A 21581-nucleotide genomic window follows, 5' to 3' on the forward strand; every position below is an offset into this window, starting at 1 on the left:
GATGGACCCTTAGCCATACCCTGAACTCCATTTTTCCTATCCAGTGAAACCCAATCCTAGACTACTTGTCTATTATTTATTTCCTTGAGGCCAAAACACAGATTCCTCTCCCCAGGCCACTGTGTGACAGTCCTCAGCTGTCCAGGTTCCCACTGGCCTTGGATGACGGGCTCCTCCTCGGAGTTCGTGAACCTCAGTGGGGTACAGGAAAGACACTCTACAGAAATCAAGTTAATATTAAAGAAGAGTGTTCGGCTCAGAGTAAAGATGACTTATAAGTTAGCTTTACGTTCTGAAAACCCAAGGGAGAAGTAGAAGATCTCGGCAACATCTCAAAAGATTCAAAGAGATAAAAAATTTGGACTACAAGATCAAACCAGTCAATCCTAACGGAAATCAACCCTGACTATTCGCTGGAAGGACTTGATGCTGAGGCTGAAGTTACAATACTTTGGCTACCTGATGGGAAGAGCTGACTCATTGGAAAAGACCCTGATGCTGGGAAAGATTGAAGGCAGGAAGAGAAGGGGACGACAGAGGATGAGATGGTTGGATGGTGTCACCGACTCAATGGACATGAGTGAGCAAACTCTGGGAGATGATGAAGGACAGGGAAGCCTGGTGTGCTGCAGTCCGTGGGGTCACAAAGAGTCGGACATGATTTAGCGACTGAACGACAACAACTCGGGGCTGTACCAATCATTTCCAGGGTAGAAATTCAAAGGTGAAAGGTTACTTTGCTTTCACCCCCGTGATGTGGATTGAGTCTGTGCTGGCGCAGCGTGGGTGCAGCTTTACCAGTTTAACGAGAGTTAGCTCAAACCCTTCTGAAGTACCTCAGCCTGTTTCATTGGAGAAATCACCAAAGAATGAAAAGACTCAGTAGAAAAGAGGCTGGGTGTGTTCATGAAAGTAAGCAGCTTGTGAAATGCTTTATTTTCCTGTGACTAAAAGTTCCAGCTTGTAATTCCCAATAGGGATGGCTTCAAGCTACTCATTAGTACACATTAAACCTGTTGCACCATGCTCGTAGGGAAGAGGCAGAACGTCTTGATTTGCCAACCTTGGGCCATGCCCCGCTTTGAAGGCCACTCTGAGATCAGTCCTATAACGGAGACAGGCTGGGCTCATTGTGGGGTGGGGGCCAGGTGGGGGCCGGGTGGCACTAAGCTGGGCAGGCAAGTGTCAGCGCCCACAAGGGGCATTCTTAGCTGCTCCCAAGAAGGTCCAGAACTGTCCAAAAGACAGTAAAAATAAAGTTACTGAAAACAAAAGGACCCCTTCTAAGCCCGGAGATGTCATTTGCTTCTTACTGGAAAGATGAGGGGTGGGTAGGAATGGGGCACGCTGGTGAGGACAGGGTATTTTTTAGGAGCAAGGATACAGGGGCACATTCTGAGTCAGAAGGGAATGGGTTAATTTTCTGAGATTAAAAAAAAATCACTGATACAGCTCTAGAATCTGGTAAACTATTAAACAGAGTTTTGGGGCACATTAATTACACAGTCATTATACTAACTTGGTTGCTGGGAGCGCTGAGGTGGATCAATGGATGGGAATTGCTGTCAGGCTGAGTTTCACAGTCTCTGAATGAAAATGTTTCCATTGCATTGTCTGTCATTTGCCTCGGGGATAAATATTATTTTCCCAACATTCAGAACATACTTCCTCCACCCTCTGCCACGACTCTAGCTGACAGGTTGCCCAGGGAGCCCGTCAGACTGTAACTAACAGAGCAGAGCCACCCACCGGGTTGTTGTTGGTCTTCCCGGCAAGGATGACCCGGGCCTTGATCTTGTTCATGTTGAAGTTCTTCAGGTAGGCCTCGTAAATCCTCTTGGCCAGAGACTTGAGATCCGCGGTTTCGGAATCTTCTAGGTCATGCTCACACGTAAGGATTTCTGCCTTCAATTTTGCTTTTTCAGATCTTGGCATTCGTCCAAAACGAATCGCTGGGGGTCGGAGGGGAGACACGGAATCATGGGAAACAGAGAAATGAAGGACGTAACGGGGAGTGATGACTAACAGCTGCAGGGAAAGTTCACACTACGGGTCAAACTGTGGGCGAACATCAGCAGGAAGTCAGAACACACTTCACGGCTCAGCTTTCCCCCTGTGGAGCGGTGGGCGTGCTGCTCACACTCCATGTAGCCTAGACTTTCAAAACCAAAAGGTTAAAGTAAAAATAGCACCATTACTCACTTCATCAATAGGACGGGCTCAAGGTCACTTGATGTCATTAAGTGTATAATTGACCCTTTCAATCAAGGAGATGAAAGTGAGCCTTAGAAGGAGTTAACTATTACCTTTTTCTTTTTCAGAAGGTAGACGAGCAACTCTTTTGAACATTATTTTAAACTTACTTTCACGTAGTGATTGGCATGTTTTAAAATAAAAGTAGGGGGCCTTCCCTGGCGGCCCAGTGGTTAGGACTCCATGCTTCCAATGCAGGGGGCGTGGGTTTGACCCCTGGTTGGGAAAGGATCCCACATACCACATGGCTTGGCCAAAGAAAACCAATAATAATAATAATTAAAATAAAAGTATGACTGAATATAATTAAACTTATGGTAAAATGTTTGAAATGGCACACACTTCATATATATGATCTGAACATTATCTCTGTGATTTCCAAGTGTTTGCAAAGTCTTATATCCAAGTTTCACCATTTGAAGTTTCTAACCATAATACCAAGGGCTGTACTGGATTTCTGCCCTCTGAGACTTACTTTCTTAGGCTCTCGTGTTACAAAATGACCTGAATATTAAATGCTGCAGCACATTCATTCAAAGTACAGCACGTTCCAAGCCCACAAGGGAGGCAGACGGAGGCATGGGTGGGTGAAGTTTGAGAGACAACCTTACCTACCGTTATGGGACATCCCAACTGAAAGGCACTTGTGGAAACGACAGTATTGGCACTTATTCCGATTCTTTTTCTGAATCTTGCAACTACGGTCACATTTGTCATACACCAGCTTCAGCCGAATCGTTCTCCTAAAGAAACCCTGTGGATTAACATACAGTTTGTTAACGACTAGGAACTGATGATCAGCGTCATTCCTTTATTCACGCTTCTTGTTCACTTACTCTCTCTTTTAAGATGAACTAAATGTAGAGACATGGTTCATCTAAAAAGTCCAATGTAGGGACTCCCCCGGTTAAGACTGAGCTCCCAGTGCAGGGGGCACGGGTTTGATCCTTGGTTGGGGAACTAGATCCCATGTGCAGCACAGCCCGGGCAAATAAAAACATAAAGTTCGTAATTTTTTTTTTTAAGTCTGATATAATTGAGGCAGGTTGAAAATTTGAAATTTCATTCCATGGAAAAGGAAAAGTAAGAAAATGAGGCAAAATTCAAAGTAATACCAATACCGCCTCACCTGGGAAGGCACACAGTCTCCCAAAGAGTGACCCCACCCAGCTAAGACTCTACAAGTGTGACTTTCTCTTCTTGGAGAACAGGTCCATTTGGGTGATGAAAGTGTTCTAAGCATTTCTGTGGGAGAATATAAACTCTCTAAAAGATAAAGATTATACAATAAAGGGAGGCTAGCTTCTTATAAATGGAGAAGGCAATGGCACCCCACTCCAGTACTCTTGCCTGGAAAATCCCATGGATGGAGGAGCCTGGTAGGCTGCAGTCTATGGGATCGCTAGGAGTCCGACACGACTGAGCGACTTCACTTTGACTTTTCACTTTCATGCATTGGAGAAGGAAATGGCAACCCACTCCAGTGTTCCTGCCTGGAGAATCCCAGGGACGGGGGAGCCTGGTGGGCTGCCGTCTATGGGGTTGCACAGAGTCGGACACGACTGAAGCAACTTGGCAGCAGCAGCTGGTTGTAAATAACTTTCTTGCTTTATAAAAGCATCTTAAACTTTACCCAGTGAGAAACAACTTTTAAAAAACCCAAAGTAAACAAAGGTGACTAAGCCGTGGCCCGGCGGAAAGACAGCTTTGCAAGGAGCAAGGCACTCGCTGCGGGGCCCGCGGTTCGGGTGGACGGGCCCCAGCAGAAAGGACACCCTGGGGCGTGCCGCAGCATCAGGGAGGACTCTGCCCGGGCTCTGGCCTTTGGCTGGCACATGCTGCGGGCTCCACCACTGCCCTCCGCGGCCTTCTGAGGACGATGCAGAGAGAATGTGCGCGGAAGCTGTCTGACCTCGCGTCCCCATGAAGGGAGCAGCCTTAACGTGGTTCATTCTCCTTCAAACAGCACACTTGCCACATCACGAATAAAGAGCAGTCCAGCAATACACCACAGGCTTTCCAAAGAGAGAAATGAACGTGTTACTGGGGTCAGTTTCTGATCAACAGCTTTAACGTGCTTGTGCTAAGTCACTTCCGTCACGTCTGACTCTGTGTCACCCCATGGACTGTAGCCCACCGGGCTCTTCTTGTCCATGGGATTTTCCAGGCAACAATACTGGAGTGGGTGGCCATTTCCTTCTCCAGGGGATCTTCCCCACCCAGGGACTGAGCCCGAGTCTCCTGCGGCTCCTGCACTGCAGGCGGATTCTTTGCCACTGAGCCACCAGGGATGCCCTTTAGCAGATCTTTCTTACTAACGACAAACATTTGTGTATAAAATAAAGGGAAGCACACGTGGTCCCTGAAAGGTCACTTTTCTCCGCATCCAGGGTCCCCGTACCTTGCAGCCCTCACACGCGTGGACGCCGTAGTGGTAGCCAGAGGCTTTGTCCCCGCAGATCCTACACTCGATGTTCAGGGCGATGCTGGATGACTCCTCGGCGCTGCCAGGGACCGCGGGGTAGGAGACGGAGGAGGGGCTCGAGGCGGGGGACAGGGTGTCTAGGAAAGGAAGGGGCGGGTTATGAGCTTCCACGCTCTCACCATCCAGCGTCCAGACCAGCTTTCTGAGGATCCGATCCCCGCCTAACCACTCCCGCCCTCCATCCAGCACCCAGACCAGCTTTCTGAGGATCCGATCCCCGCCTAACCACTCCCGCCCTCCATCCAGCACCCAGACCAGCTTTCTGAGGATCCGATCCCCGCCTAACCACTCCCGCCCTCCATCCAGCACCCAGACCAGCTTTCTGAGGATCCGATCCCCGCCTAACCACTCCCGCCCTCCATCCAGCATCCAGACCAGCTTTCTGAGGATCCGATCCCCGCCTAACCACTCCCGCCCTCAACTCCCCCCACCCCACCGCCCCGGGCTTTGACTGGGGAGGCGTCAGCTGCTGGGTAGGGCTCCCTTCCTGTGTCAGCCCTGGCCAGGCCCTCCGACAGCGACCAGGGCGGGGACATCTGGAAGCTCCCCTAGCCAGGGACTCCCCAACTGAAAAAAAAAAAAAAACAAAAACAACTATACCCTTTAACCCATAAAAATCAAAACAAAATGGACCAAATCACGGCCCCATAGAAAAGGCCACTTCCCAAGCAGCCTATACACACGAATGTCACAGCAGCTTTATTCTTCATTCCAAAAACTGAAGTGTCCCACACAGAACTTGTTGCTTTTTTTTTGCATCCTCCCTTCCAGCCCTTTTGTAATTGTTAACTCAGTAAATTGCACCAGAAAGACAATAAAAATCCATGAGGGCGACCCAAAAGCACAACTCAAGAAAAAAAGAAGTTGGGCTTTCTTAAAATTAAAAACGCCTGCTCTGCAAAAGACACTGTTAAGAAAATGAAAAGACAAGCCACAGACTGGGAGAAGCTATTTGCAAAACACATCCGCAATAATAGAGCTGCATCCCAAATACATGAACGAGTCTTACAGCTCAATAGCAATGAAATTAAAAACTCAATTAAAAACAGAGGATCCGGATAGATATGTGGCTGAAGAAGACACAGAGAGCAAGCAAGAACATGAAAACATGCCCCCCATCAATGGTCGCTGGGCAACTGTGAAGTAAAACAATGAGACATCACGGTGCAGCTATCAGAACTGCTGAAATCCAAAAAGCTGACACCATCGAATGATGGTGAGGAGGTGGAGGAAAAGAAGCTCTCCTTCTAAGGAAGAGAGTGGTGCAGCTGCTTTGAAAGGCCATTTGGCGCTTTCTTATGAAGCAAAACAGTCTTAAAGAATCACACTGCTAGACACTGGCACATGGTGCTGGAGGAGTCTCCTGAGAGCCCCTTGGACTGCAAGGAGATCCAACCAGTCCATCGCAAAGGAAATCAACCCTGAATATTCATTGAAGGACTGATGCTGAAGCTGAAGCTCCAACACTTTGGCCACCTGATGCGAAGAACTGACTCATTGGAAAAGACCCTGATGCTGGGAAAGACTGAAGGCAAGAGAAGGGGGCGACAGAGGATGAGATGGTTGGATGGCATCACTGACGTGATGGACATGAGTTTGAGTCAACTCCGGGACTTGGTGATGGACAGGGAGGCCTGGTGTCCTGCAGTCCATGGGGTCGTGAAGAGTTGGACCAGACTTGGCGACTGAACGACAATAACAATATTGACAAAAGTGATCTGAAAATGTGTGTCCACACAGAAACCTGCATGTGAATGTTTTCAGCAGCTTTATTCTTTATAGTTGCTTTACGGTGTCGTGTTTAGTTGCTGCCGTACAGAACAGTGACTCAGTCACACACGTACATTCTGTTCCTTTACGGTTCGTCACAGGACACTGAGTGTGGGTCCCCGTGCTGCACAGCAGGACTGTGTTTTTTTCCACCCCGTATATACCAGTTTGCATCTGCGAATTCCAGCTCCCGATCCTCCCCTCCCACCTCCTCCCCCTTGGGAACCCCAAGTCTGCGCTCTATCTCTGTGTGTCTCTGTTTGGTAAATATGCTCATTTCTGGTCGAGTTTTAGATTCCACCATAGCTGATGTCATATGCTATAGGTCTCTCTCTTTACGACTTACTTAGTATGAAAATCTCCAGTTGCATCCATGTTGCTCCAAATGGCTGAGAAAAATGAAAAATCACTTCTTTTTTGTAATGGCTGAGTGATATTCCATTGAACCTACATATGCACCACATCTTCTTTATCCACTCCTCTGTCGATGGACGTTTAGGAGGTTTCCACGTCTCGGCTATTGTGGACAGCGCTGTAGCAGCTTTATTCTTAATTGCCAAGAGGCCCCTCAATAGGTAAGGTCAGTTCCGAAAGGCTACATATGAGGTTCTTAATATCTGACATTTGGGGAAAGGCAGAGCTATCGGTGGTAAAAAGATCAGCAGCTGGAGTGGGGTGAGGGAGGCAGGGCTGAATGGGGGAAGCACGGTGGCTTTTTCAAGGTGGTGACACTATTCATATGAAATTGTAATGGTGAATACACGACCTATTTACTGGTCAAAATCCACAGAGTTTTACAGTTCAGAGTGAACTTTAATGTGTGCAAATAAAAAAAATAATTGAGGAGATCCAGGGGCTCCAGAATGGCACACAGAATGCAGTTTTACAGCCTAACTATATCACAATGTGGGAAGCATTTGTAGGAAAGCTGATGAAGATGTTCGCCTGCATGACCTTGGAAATGCACGGAGTCTGTGAGTCCAGAGGAAAAGGGAACTGCGCCTGGTCATTGTCCTGAGCCAGTAAGGTTGTCCCCACAGGGCCCTGGGGGAGCAGTTCTGAGGCCCCTGCACTTGCTGTTCTGTCGTTCGGTCCTGTCTGACTCTTTGTGACGCCATGGACTGCAGCACGCCAGGCTTCCCTGTCCATCACCAATTCCCGGAGCTTGCTCAAACTCGTGTCTATTGAGTCGGTGATGCCATCCAGCCATCTCATCCTCTGTCATCCCCTTCTTCTCCTGCCTTCAATCTTCCCCAGCATCAGGGTCTTTTCCAGTGAGTCAGTTCTTCACATCAGGTGGCCAAAGTATTGAAGTTGCAGCTTCAGCATCAGTCCTTTCAAAGAATTGTCAGGCCTGATCTCCTTTAGGATGCACTGGTTGGATCTCCTTGCAGTCCAAGGGGCTCTCAAGAGTCTTCTCCAACACCACAGTTTGAAGGCATCAATTCTTCAGTGCTCAGCCTTTTTTTATCGTCCAGCTCTCACATCCGTGCATGACTGCTGGAAAAAAACCATAACTTTGATGTAGGCAAAGTAATGTCTCTGCTTTTAAATATGCTATCTAGTTTTGTCATAGCTTTTCTTCTAAGGAGCAAGCATGTTTGAATTTCATGGCTGCAGTCACCATCTGCAGTGATTTTGGAGCCCAAGAAAATAAAGTCTGTCACTGTTTCCATTGTTTCCCCATCTATTTGCCATGAAGTGATGGGACCAGATGCTATGGTCTTAGTTCTTTGAATGTTGAGTTTTAAGCCAACTTTTTTACTCTCCTCTTTCACTTTCATCAAGAGGCTCTTTAGTTCCTCTTTGCTTTCTGCCATAAGCATGGTATCATCTGCATATCTGAGATTATTGGTATTTCTCCTGGCAATCTTGATTCCAGCTTGTGCTTCATCCAGCCCGGCATTTTGCATGATATACTCTGTATATAAGTTAAATAAGCAGGGTGACAATATACAGCAGCCTTGACGTACTCCTTTCCCAATCTGGAACCAGTCTGTTGTTCCATGTCCGGTTCTAACTGTTGCTTCTTGATCTGCATGCGGGTTTCTCAGGAGGAAGGTAAGGTGGTCTGGTATTCCCATCTCGAAGAATTTTCCAGAGTTTGTTGTGATCCACACAATCAGAGGCTTTGGCGTAGTCAGTGAAGCAGAAGTAGAAGGCACTACACTGGAAATGAAAAACTAAATGTTCATTTAATGATGGTGGATGGATGGATGGATGGATGGTGGATGGATGGATGGATGGTGGATGGATGGATGGATGGTGGATACTGTTGGAGTATGAGCTCACAGATAAGAAGAAGAGGCTAGAGTGGTCCATGAGGTGGTGGATTAGAGGTACAGACATTTGTTTGAACTTATATTACCTTAACATAGAGACAGACAGCTGTATATAGAAATACAGACACGTGTACATATGTGGGTTTGTATGTACACATATATGTCTGCTCCATCAGCTGAGAGAGCCTAAAAGGAAAGATACTCCAGGGAATTTCCTGGTGGTCCAGTGGTTAGGACCCTGGGCTTTTACTGCCAAGGGCTCAGATTCAGTCTTTGGTTGGCAAAACTAAGATCTGGCAAGCCGTGGGGTGTGGCCAAAAAAAAAAAGGAAGATAAAGAAAAGATACTCCAAGAGCAACCTCAAATGCTTAGAAGGAACAGTATGGAGTATCTCAGAATTCTCAGGACCCTGGGTAAAACACTCAAAAGGGTTTTGCCTCAGAACTGGGGCAAATTACGTCTAGAATCAGCACTGCTCTGGGCCCATCTAACAAAGCTTAACCACAGGACCTGAAAGGATCAACATTTTCCACGTTAAAACTTAACTGCCTCCCAGAACAGGACTTAAGAATATTTATGTAAATACAAAATATCCATCATCAACAAAATCCACAATGTATGGTATCTAAAAATAAACTGTAAAGGAAAAAAAAACATGCACAGAAGCAGAAGAACATGATCCCTTCCACTCCTATTTACCCAAGAGAACTGGGAGCACCGTTCACACAGAGGTATGTACGTGAACCTTCCCAGCAGCTGCATCTGTAACAGCCAAGACCTGGACACAACCCAACGTTTATCAACAGTGTGGATAAACAGACCATGGTAAACTCAGACAGGGAATTTTAAAAGATGAACTGTTGATACACGCTGTCAGTGCAGATGAATCTAATTTGGCTGAGTGAAAGGAGTTAGAGTAAAAAGAGAACACGCTGTATGATTCCATCTATATAAAATTCTAGGAAATACAAACTGACTGAAGATAGAAAGCAGACCAGCGGTTACTGTGGGAGAGAGGGAGGTTTGGTGAGGGGAGGGATTACACGAGGGCACAAGTAGATTTCAGGTGCCGGGGCTGCCGTTTGATTGTGCTGATGGCTACACAAGTCTCCGTGTGTGTGTGCATCTGATTGCACTGTTTGGATATGTGAAGTTTTTATGTCAATAAAGCCAGCTACAGGGGTAGGGCAGGAAATACAGACTGGCAGAGCAAACAGTCTCACCCGTCCAATCTCCTAGGTGTAAATTTGCCCGTGAACACATTTTACAGAGGGCCCTCCCGAATCTGCAATTTACATAACTTAGAAATATCACCAAGGGAGCCATTAGAGACAAGGACGAAAAATCGAATTTACAAATAAGAAATCATTTTATCTCTCAAATGAATTGGTAACAATAGCAATGAAAAGCCTAACTAGGAGACAAAGATTTTATGGATTATGAGATGATTCTAAATGATCAAAAGGTTTAACTAACCATGATAAGGAGAACTGGAGGGAAGTAAAAATGGATGACCCCACACCCACCACCTTAGCGGCCAGTGGCCGAGAGTCAAGGACGTGTGTCTGGCCACTTTCTGTAAGCTCCCCTTTCTTCCTTTCTGCCATGGTGCACGCCCTGTCACAAACACCACCGCAGTGCAGACCCCTGTGTGTGAGGTGAACAACGTCCACCCCAGCAGGCTCGCAGGTCATGCACTCTCAACCACGCTCTCCATGACACGGGTTTATCCGTGAACACGGCTGCCAGCCAACCTCCAGCCTCCCTCTCCCGCCGTCACTGAAGGTCAGTGCACAGTCTCGGAAACCATCTTCCTGGGGTGGGGACATGGGAGAAGACGGTGGGGGAGTGCGCCCTGGACACAAGGGGAGCCGTGGGGGTGAAAGAGCACAGAGACCTGCCACCAGATGCTGCCGGGAGAACCTTCTCGGTTCTCCCGAGGGAGCTGGGATAATCCACGATCGGAGGGGAAAACCGCACACACACCTCCTGGCCGGTCCAATCCTGACTCCTCCAGTCCCAACCCAACACCCACTCCTGCCAAGAAGGACAGTGGAGTCAAGTCCACCTCCAAAGGAGCCTCCTTTAAATCAAGGGTGCAGTCTACACCACATTATCCCAGGGTGGCTTTGGCGGGGGCATGCTGCAAGGCTTGAAGAATCTTAGTTCTCTAACCAGGGACTGAACCCATGTCCCCTGCAGTGGAGGCATTGGAATCCTAGCCACTGGACCTCCAGAGGAGTCTCCGGGGTGGGCTTACATGTTGCCCAGAGAGATGGACTGCGCTGCGACTCCCTCTTTCCCAGTGAGGCTACCAGACTAGACCCCACATTTTACTGCTTTGTATCTGCCTCGCCTGATGCTTAATGTAGTTCTTTTTTTTTTTTTTACCATAACCATCTTAAAATTCTTTTTTTACAGTTTTAATATTTTTTTTACTAAAGCATAGTTGATATGCCACATTGTATTAATTTCTGCTGTTCAGCAGAGCGATTCAGTTGTACACATATACATATATACATTCCTTTTTAAAATATTCCTTTGCATTACGGTTTATCATATGCAAAAGACCCTGATGCTGGGAAGGCGAAAGCAGAAGAGGGTGGCAGAGAATGAGATAGTTAGATCATCAACTCAATGGACGTGGATTTGAGCAAACTCTGGAAGAGAGTGGAGGACAGAGGAGCCAGATGTGGTGCAGTCCATGGGGTCACCAAGAGTCAGACACAACTGAGCAACTGAACAACAGTGAAAAAATTAATTTAGTTCTCCATGCTGCGCAGTAGGGCTTTGCTGTTCATGCATCCCATACATGAAGGTTTACAAAAGAGTAGGGAGATGGTTCATATCCGTTTCCAGACAAGACAGTGATTTTTATTACAATAGGAGTCTCTGCTTTAAAGAAACATAAACTCACACCATTAAAAAACAAAGCGGCTGCCAGCTGAATTTCAAGCATTATGTGACTTATGTCCAGCTTTTATAAAGAGGACACACCGTGAGACGCCTCAAAAGCCCAGCGGCACGGGATGTCACGCTCTCACGGCTGCATATTTCAAGGCAGAAAGACGCAACCTCTCCTCCAGGTGACGCGAACACTGTTCTCTGCGGAAAAAACATTTCTGAGTAAAGCTTTCCAGGAAGTAGTACGCTTACCTGTAATAACGGAGCCATCTGATCCTGGACCACTTCCTAAGTACTGGTATTCTGTAAAACTGAAGCTTCCGGAACTGTCCTCCCCAATAGACTGAGAAATCTCTTGAATGGTTCCCATCTCTTGTAGGAAGTCTGCCGAGAGCGGGCTTTCCAGGTCATCAGCCTCCAGTGGGGAGAGGGGACCGATGGGGCTCTCTGTGTCCACCATCTCCATTGGGAGGAGCTGGTCCCACTGCCCAGCTCCGATCTCCTGGGAGGAGAGAGAAGCCGTCAGTGAAAACACTGGAGACTCGGAGGGCCACTGGCTTTCCTTGAATGGAAGCATCACTGGCCAGTGGACATGCCTGAACTCATAATCGAAAGAGTAACATTGTCAGCCATTCTCCTTCCGCTTGACTCTTGATAAGCTCAGTAAGAAAAGGAACATATTGTATTCTTATTATTTTTTATTTTGGTCAAGCGGCTTGCAGGATCTCAGCTCCCTGACCAGGGACTGAACCCAGGTCCTTGGCAGTGGCAGAACCAAATCCTAACCACTGGGCCACCAGGGAACTCCCCTCAAAATGAAAAATCTCTAAACAAGAGCTTGTCTCAGGAACCAGAGCTGACCCGGCCGGGACTCCCTCAGCGTTGCCGTGCCCTCTGTGTATCGGAGGAAGACGGAAGTAGCAGCGGACACACGCTTAGTCCCCGCTGGCCCGGGGCAGCCCCTCCGGTGGGGACACGTCTGGACTGTCTGATGGGCACACAAGGATGCAGGAGGGGGATGGGGAGGGCACGGCTCCACACGGCTGGCCAGGGAGGGCCTCACTTAAAAGGGCGCAGACCCCAGCAGGAACACGGCAGACAGCTGTGCAGACATCTTGGGGAGAATGTCCAGCGAGAGTAGTGGCAAGTGCGGAGCCCCCAGGATGGATGCCTGCGGGGGTACTTGCAGGCACAAGCGGGTCGGTGTCCTCGGCTGGGGTCCCGGGGGGTTGCAGGGGCAGGAAGCTGGCGGGCAAGCTGGGGACAGAATTATGTGTTCTCTGTGCCCGTGGGGTGCGCCGTGCAGGTAGGTGTTCCTAAGGTGACTACGCTGTGACGAGCACATCTGGGGTCACAAAAATCTAAACAGGGCAGTCCCCGACAGTGCCAGGCTGTTTCAGCTCACACACGGAAGAACGCTCTCTACACGGGCATCTTCAGGCTGCAGCGTGCCCCCCAGATCCCTGTGTGGGAGTCCCGACGCCTGTGCGTGCCTGCCCAGTCGTGTCTGACTCTTTGCGACCCAATGGATTGTAGCCCAGCAGGCTCCTCTGTCCATGGGACTCTCCAGGCAAGAATACTGGAGTGGGTAGCCTTGCCCTCCTCCAGGGATCTTCCCAACCCAGGGATTGAACCCGCGTCTCCTGTGTCTCCTGCACTGGTAGGTGGATTCTCTACCACTGAGCCACCTGGGAAGCCCTAGGGCCCTAGAATGGGGTTGCATTTGGACATAATAAAGGGGTGATTACATTAAGATGAGGCCCTAATCCAATCTGGCTGGTGGAAATCTGGACACACAAAGAGACACGGGGGTGTACACATGGTTGAGGGGGGCGGCCCGTGAGGACACAGCGGACAGTGGCCCTGTGACCCAAGCAGAGGGGCCTTGAGAGGAACCAAAGCCGCCCACACTCTAATCTTGGCCTGCGTGCCACCTAGACGGTGAGAAGCAAACATTGTCGGAGGCTGCAACCCGTGACCCGCCCCGAGGGCAGCCGGAGCACGGGTACAAAGTCAAAGCACAGGTCCTCCCTGTGCTGACTGGGTTCACGCTGTTGCCCACACCTCTGAAACCACTTCCTGCGACCTTCAGACCAGGGCCTGGTCTCCTGCACAACATGGGCCCTGGTGACACACCTTCCCCACCTCGCCCTGGCTACCAGCCCCCATGCCCCCGAGACCAGGGGCACGGGTCATCTCCCCATCTAGAACCCCAGCGTCAGCCCAGCCCCCTGCCTGAACCGACCTCCCCTCCCCACCTTCCCGAGGCCCCCTCCAAGTTCACCCCCCAGCCCAGCCTGGTCTCTCCTCGCCAACAAGGCCGACGAGGCAACATTCAGCTTCTGAAATGGTCTCAGGGAGGCCCACGCTCATGTTGAGGACAGGACCCGAGGGGTGCGTGCCACCAGTCCTGGCCAGGGCTCAGCGGTGGAGGGGGGTCGCTGTGGTCCCTCCACAACCTCGGAAGGCTGGGCTCTTGGGACCAAGGAAAGAAAGAAAAGAAAGAAAGAAGGAAAGGGAAGTCACTCAGTCGTGTCCAACTCTTTGCGACCCCATGGACTATAGCCTACCAGGGTCCTCTGTCCATGGGATTTCCCAGGCAAGAATACTGGAGCAGGTTGCCATTTCCTTCTCCAGGGGATCTTCCCAATCCAGGGATCAAACCTGGGTCTCCTGTGTTGCGAGCAGACACTTTACCCTCTGAGCCACCATGACCACGGAAGGCTGGGCTTTTGGGACCAAGGGAGAGGACCCTGCCAAAAGCAGACCTGTGGAATGTACTTGTGTCAAAGCATTTCCCATCTCAGCCCAGCTGCAAATCAATAGCAGCTTCAAGTGCAAAGATGAAGGGATGGTTTCCTTCCTTTAGAAACGAAAAATGGGTCCAGTTCACATACTTTTGTGAGAGTCACATCTCATGCCAGGATTCTGACAATAAATGATCATAGTCAATGATAACGCCATAGCGAAAAAGAAAAGGGAATCATTAAACTTCCATATGATTGAGAAGATGTTATCATCTTTTAAATCAGACTGTAAATCTGACTGTGATCTGTGCTTTTTTATTGTATTTTATTCTGCATCATAATTGAATTTCTTCAAATGGCAAGTGAGATAAAGGGATTCCTTAAGATATTTTCTGGGAGGTCCCTGGTGGTCCAGTGATTACGGCTTCACCCTCCAGTACAGGGATGCAGGTTCCATCCCTGGTTGGGGAGCTAGAATCCCACACGTCTTGTGGCCAAAAAAACCAAACATAAAACAGAAGCAATATTACAAATTCAATAAAGATTTTAAAAATGGTCCACATCTAAAGTAGATTTTTTTTTTAAAAGAAAAAGGTATTTTCCACCATGAACAAAAGATTCCAAAGTGCAGTCATTAATTTACTACCTCCACCATAAAATTCAACTTCAAACTATACGAAAGCCAGGCAGGGGCCACGACCACCTCCTCTGTGCCGTCATACTCAGTGCTGCAAGGAAAACACAGGTGGAGGCAGGCTTGTATTCCTGCAGACATCCTATCTTTCAACCAGGAGAGCCCAGATCCGGAGGAACTCAGCTCTGACTACAAACGATGCTCGTCTCCCTGGCATTCCAACAGGGAGTTGGAATGCTCTGCCATCTTATCGTTTTACCTTTCGGTTGCTTTCCGAGGGTACCTGAGATTTATGGAGAGAAACGTCAGTGTTTCTGTTAATGAAGAGCTAAAGGATGTGAGAGTTGGACTATAAGGAAAACTGAGTGCCGAAGAATGGATGGTTTTGAACTGTGGTGTTGGAGAAGACTCTTGAGAGTCTCTTGGACTGCAAGGAGATCCAACCAGTCCATCCTAAAGGAGATAAGTTCTGAGTGTTCATTGGAAGGACTGATGCTGAAGCTGAAACTCCAATACTTTGGCCACGTGGTATGAAGAACTGACTCACTGGAAAAGACCTTGATGCTGGGAAAGATTGAAGGCAGGAGGAGACGGGGATGACAGAGGATGAGATGGTTGAATGGCATCACCGACTCAATGGACGTGATTTTGAGCAAGCTCTGGGAGTTGGTGATGGACAGGGAAGCCTGGAATGCCGCAGTCCACGGGGTCGCAAAGAGTAGGAAAATGACTGATCAACTGAACTGAACTGAAACGAGATCCCTGGGGAGTGAGGCAACACCGTGACCTCTGGCCAGAGGACCGGCCGCCACACATCACTGGACACACTGGCCCTGCCTGCTTCCAGCCAGAGCAGATAAGGGACACTGCCCTTTGGACGTTTCCACAGGTAAAGACGAGGCCGCGTGGCACATGCCGTACATCGTGGGCCTGCGGTTCCTGGCAGCCTCTGCACACCCGGCCTCCACACCAGTCACCTCTGCTCTGGGATCAGGAAGATCACGGCAAGTCCCTGCCTCTGGAGCCCACAGAACACAGCCACCGCCTGGTCGGCCAAGATGGGCAGCCAGGTGCCAGTTACCGTGCCCTGGCCCAGGGTCCTAGGTCCTCCAGGGCTTTAGAAGAGAGAAAAAGACACCACCAATGATGTCTCAGCAGCTCCCAGTGTAGCCAAGAGGCAAGACATCAGGAGGTGGTGCAAATGGAAGTCAAACAGGCCTCGGTTTCCAGGCAGGGAGCAGCGAGCGATGGGGTGGTGGGTGTTGAGGACACTGACCGGTAATAAAGCCGAGTTCCAACAGAGACGTGGGGGATGCATACTCCGTCCCCCTTCCTGGACGATCCATTCTGAGACTCACTGGCTTCTAAATGCATTTTTTTTTCTCCCCTTTCTCATCCAACTTAAGTGTTAGAACCGTATCCCGTATATGGGAAACTCAAATGTAAACTGCTAAAATTCTACTTTTAGTAGAACACCGATCCGTCAAAATATTGATGGTCCAGTGGTTAAGACTCAGCCTTGCAGGGGGTGTGGGTTTGATCCCTGGTCAGGGAACAATTATATAACCCCACATGCTGAGCGGTGCAGTGAAAAAGAGATTTAAAACAAAATTAAATGAAAAAAAGAGAAATTAACAGAGTGAATCATAACCATGAAACTAAGCCTGAGAGACGAAACACACACACACACCCGGGCACCGTTGTTGTTTGCTGTTGTTCAGCTACTAAGTCACGTCCAGCTGTTTGTGTCGCGGTGAAAGCAGTGAGCAGGAGTCCAAGTGGGCAGGAAAAGGCAGGCTTCACACGGGGAGGTGGGCGGGGGGTGCACCTTTATCCTGAGACGGGGACCGTGCCCGCGGCCTGGGAGGCCGACTGGCATGCATCACCGACTGCTCAGGAAAGGCGTGGACAGAGCGCCAGTCTGACTCTACCAGAGAAGCAGCAGAGAGAGGACTTGGAGAACGGTCAGTGACACAACAGTGCTTTGCAGAGAGTCAGGAAGTCTCATTATCTGATTGGAGTAACAAAGCAGGGACTCACTTGGCTGTTGTCTCCCGAGGGTGTTGCTGTGTCTCACCCATTTTTGTCCCCTTACGTTACTTTTTAAAGTTTTTGTTTAAAGTATTTATTTATTTAATTAGTTTATTCGGCTGTCCCAGGCCTTAGTGGTGGCATACAGGACCTAGTTCCCTGACCAGGAATCGAACCCAGGCCCCCTGCACTGGGAACGTGGAGGCTTAGCCACTGGACCGCCAGGGAAGTACCCCCGCGCACATACATTATTAACAGAGTTTCTTGGACCTAGGAGGCCTTTTGCAAATGTTCTCTGAAATAAAGTACTAAATAAAAGTTCACCATCTAAACATATTTCTATGCTGTGACATCACATACTCAAGAAAAAGAACAAGTGGAATTAGGCTGGAGTTCTCTCGCTCAGAACTTATGTTTGACTCAAAAGGGTCCAGATAAATAGCTGAGCAAACATCAGTCTTTTACTTTGCTTTTCTTTACCCGGCTCTGTTCAGTTCTTACCGTACCGTAAAGCCCTGCTAGATGGTCCCTTCTCAGGCCTGACAATGCTGCCTGAGCAATCTGCTGACAGCTGTCTTCACTCGGGTAAGTCTGACTACACTTCACTGAGTGATTAAAAGTAAAAGAGGGGATTTTTGTCAAAAGAGTGCCATTTGTGGGCAGACAAGCAGCTTTCAGACAAGGAATTTTTCCACTTTTCATCGACTCTGATTTACTACCTTGTCACATTCTTTATACTGTGCTGTACACCTTATGGAGATTACACAACTACTGAGATGACTTTTGGCTTAACTTGCTGGGTTAGGACTGGAAACAACATTTCAAAATAAACAAAATAATGCCAAAAAGCACTCTGCAACTTTACCTTGCACCTGAAGTTCACTGAAATAGATTAATCATTAGGGCCTGCATAATGATTAACAAAGTATAGAAAAGGCCTAGGAAACACGTCTGAAACAGAAGAGAAAGTTCCAGAGTACAATAAAAAGAAAACAAAGGACTGTGCATTTTAACGAATTAAATCAAACATGCTAGGAGCACTCTGCACAATAGGTTTGACTAGAGCTTTCTAGATCTTTTCCAACAACGCTTAAGACGTGAAATTTTGTAATCAAGAGTCTGGCAGGCAGAAATGGGAGACAAAAGGATGTTGTGAGCCTCTACACCTGTCTTTAAAGGTGCAAAGAGAATGTTCCCGATCATTTCTAAGAAATCTCCCTCCAGTTTTACAGAAAGGTCACACTCTATCATGTAGCTGTTCCAGCACTTCAAACCCACTCCTTCCCATGTTCCTGAAAATGGAGTTATCGTTCCGAAATATAATCTTACTTTTGTGGATGGTGATACCAAAATAACCACAGGCAAGTGGCCATTTTGGACACACATTGGTGCCAGCTGCGACGGAAGGTGCGTGAGCTGAGAACCGAAGCCAGTGGATGCAGCCACTGTGGAAAACAGTATGGAGTCCCTCAAAAAAAAAAAATGGAGTTGCCTGTGATCCAGCAATCCCACTCCTGGAGGGATATCCAGACAAAACTACAACACAAAAAGGTACGTGCATCCCTATGTTCTCAGCAGCACTATTTACAACAGCAGAGACGTGGAGACAACCTACCCGTCCGTGGACAGACGAATGGATAAAGGGGACGTGGCAAAGACGGATACATGACTACTACTCAGCCATAAAAAGAACAAAACAAAGCCAACAGCAGCAACGTGGACGGACTTAGAGATTACCATACCAGAGTGGAGTAGGTCAGAGAGAGACAAATACCATATGACGTTGCTTATATGTGGAGTCTAAAATACGACACAGCGGGACCTACTTGGGAAACAGAGGCAGACTCACAGAGAGAGAGAACAGATTGCTGGCTGCCAAGGAGGATGGGGGTTGGAGAGGGATGGTCTGGGAGTTTGAGGTTAGCAGATGAAAACTATTACACAGAGCGGAGGGACGACAAGGTCTTACTGCAGAGTACAGGGAGCTACATTCAACCCCCTGCGACGAGCCGTAATGGAGAAGAACATGAAAAACTGTATATGGCTTATATACATATAAGGCTACTATGTAGCTCACTCAGTAAAGAGTCTGTCTGCAGTGCAGGAGAGCCGGGTTTGATTCCTAGGTTGGGAAGATCCCCTGGAGAAGGGAATGGCAACCCACTCCAGTATTCCTGCCTGGGAAATCCCATGGACAGAGGAGCCTGGCGGGCTACAGTCCATGGGGTCACAGAGTCAGACACGACTGAGCAGCCCCACCACCACCATATGTGTGTGTATATACATATAACTGAACCGCTGTGCAGCGTGAATGAACACAACATTGTAAATCAAGTCGACTTCAATTAAGAAATAAACGTAAGAAGTTGTGAGCGAGAGTCCACGGAAATTAAACGCATATTTATGACACAAACGCTTTGACCCAAAGAAGACAGAACCAGGAGCAGCGGGGCGGACACTGAGCTTCTGCCGCTCAGACGACAGACCAACAGTGGACAATCAGGGGCCCTGATGGTCGCAGACCTGAGCAGTGACACCCCAGGCAGGGAGGGCCTGGTGGCTGTTGGAGGAACATCCCACGGACGACAGGACGCGAGTCAAGCTGGGGCTCACCGCTGGGATGGGAGCCGTGTTTTGTGAGCTTGGTGGACTGTGTGCGTTCCCCTGAGCTGGTGACCATGCTTCTCCTGGAGACCTCTTAGGGGGGACCCACAGCTCCAGGGCAGGGGTGTGGGAGCTGAGACGGGGCGGGGAGGGGTGCAGGGGCACACCCGGAACCAGGCCCTCGGGAGCAGTTACTGCAGCGCTTTCGCTATGGGTCCACACTGGGGCAGGGGAGGCAGCCCTGGTCCACTGACAAAGGGGACCAGAGGCTCAAGAGGGACCTGCCTTATGCAGCCCAGACGTGAAGAGAGAGAAATAAACGAGAGACGGCAGAGTCAGTGTGATGAGGGCCATCTGGGGACACCCTGAGGGTCGGGGGGCCTCCACCAAGGAGGGGATGTCCATGCTGAATGCTAAGAGGTGGCCATAAAGAAATGCAGCAGAAGAAAAAGGGTGAGGAGGCGTTTCTAAGAAAAGGGCACAGCCCGTGTGCAGAGACGACTTGAAACATCACTGAGTAGCTGAGAAGGCCAGGATCACCCACACTGAGGGGGCTGGACCCATGACCCGTGGCTGCACAGCAAACACCCCCCCGCTCAGCGGCTGGAACTCCATCCACTGTGCTTGCTCACAGTTCTGTGGGTCAGCAACTCGGGCTGGGCTGGCTAAATCTTCCTTGGTCAGCGGGTCACGGTGGCTGGGGGGTCAGTGGGGATGGACACTGGGTCCAGGCTGGGCCCTTCTCACCACGTGGCCTCTATCCTAGCAGGCCAGCCCAGGGCTCCTGCAAGTGCCTTCGTCTTCCAAGAGGGAGTGTGGGAGCTTGGCGACCTCACTCGTAAATACTGCATCACTTTGGCCAATTTCTGCGGGTCAAAGCGAGTCGGAGGTGAGCCAAGATCCAAGCGGTGGGGAAATGAGCCCAGCCTCCGAGAGGGAGCCCCAGAGAACCTGGGACCCTCTTTGGGGCAGCATGGGTCGGGGGTGGGGTCCTGCACAGGGGAAGAGGCTGCAGTGCAGTTGAGGTGTGTCACCGCTCACGGCTCAGGACTCAGCCTGTGGCCTCCACCTTGCAAGCAGGAAGCAGCCACGGAGGGATGCCTGCGGACGGTGACGTGGGAGGAGCTGCACTGGGCTTGTTCTGGCAGCAGGTGGGATCCAGAGTTAAATGAAAGCAGGCAGGGTGAGAAGCAGCAGGACTCCTCCAGAGTGAGTGGTAACTGCTCCCTGTAAGAGGCGACACGCCCCAGGGCTGATCTGGGGAGGTGGGAGGGAAGAGAACAAAGACCTAACATGGCCAGCGGGCAGGGATGGAGCAGGGAACTCGGAAGGAGCCTGGGCTACACCTCCTCCCCAGCTCAGGTAACTGGGAGACAAGGTGACGCCATGAAACCGGGAGCATGAAGAGAAGAGCCGGTTCCCAGAGCGGAGAGTCGTGGAGAGGGAGGGTGGCGAATTCAGGGGCGGGCTGTGGTGGTGTCTGCGGGACATGCAGACTCAGCCTCTGTCAATGCCTCCTCTTCCGGAAAGTTTTGAGGATGTTACCAGCGTTCGCCTCCTACAGCTCTTAGCAGCAGCAGCATCGGGCGGGCAGATGAAGCCCCATCCTGCTCTGGGTGACCTTGGATACCTGAAACGAGTCTCAACAGCTGCGATGGGGTTACTAACATCCACACACTGGCTGGCCTGAGCGTGTGTGGATCGACTGTCCCTCCTCCTTCCTCAGGTCCCCCCGCCCTACCCCCACCTTTATCCCTTAATCACGCCCTTCCTCCTGCCTGGCTGGACCTTAAAGAAGGCTGAGAGCCGAAGAACTGATGCTTTTGAACTGTGGAGCTGGAGAAGGCTCTTGAGAGAGTCCCTTGGATGGC

The 21581-nt window shown here is 49.5% G+C and overlaps 1 protein-coding gene across 3 annotated transcripts in view; it reads right to left on the minus strand.

Moving 5' to 3' along the window:
- PPARA (peroxisome proliferator activated receptor alpha) overlaps positions 1-21581 on the minus strand; it is a 73736-nt gene that overhangs the window by 16818 nt on the left and 35337 nt on the right. For 2 of the 3 annotated variants that reach the window (XM_070371434.1, XM_070371435.1), the window contains exons 3-6: positions 11947-12196; positions 4655-4815; positions 2869-3007; positions 1750-1952 (exon numbers count right to left, since the gene is read on the minus strand). In XM_070371434.1, the coding sequence (XP_070227535.1) occupies positions 1750-1952; positions 2869-3007; positions 4655-4815; positions 11947-12160 (717 nt within the window). In that variant the 5' untranslated portion in view covers positions 12161-12196. Of the gene's footprint in view, positions 1-1749; positions 1953-2868; positions 3008-4654; positions 4816-6854; positions 8678-11946; positions 12197-21581 lie in introns of those variants that run through there. The other variant, XM_070371436.1, reaches the window with a different exon arrangement.

Source organism: Bos mutus, chromosome 5, assembly GCF_027580195.1.
Source record: "Bos mutus isolate GX-2022 chromosome 5, NWIPB_WYAK_1.1, whole genome shotgun sequence".
Taxonomy (NCBI): domain Eukaryota; kingdom Metazoa; phylum Chordata; class Mammalia; order Artiodactyla; family Bovidae; genus Bos; species Bos mutus.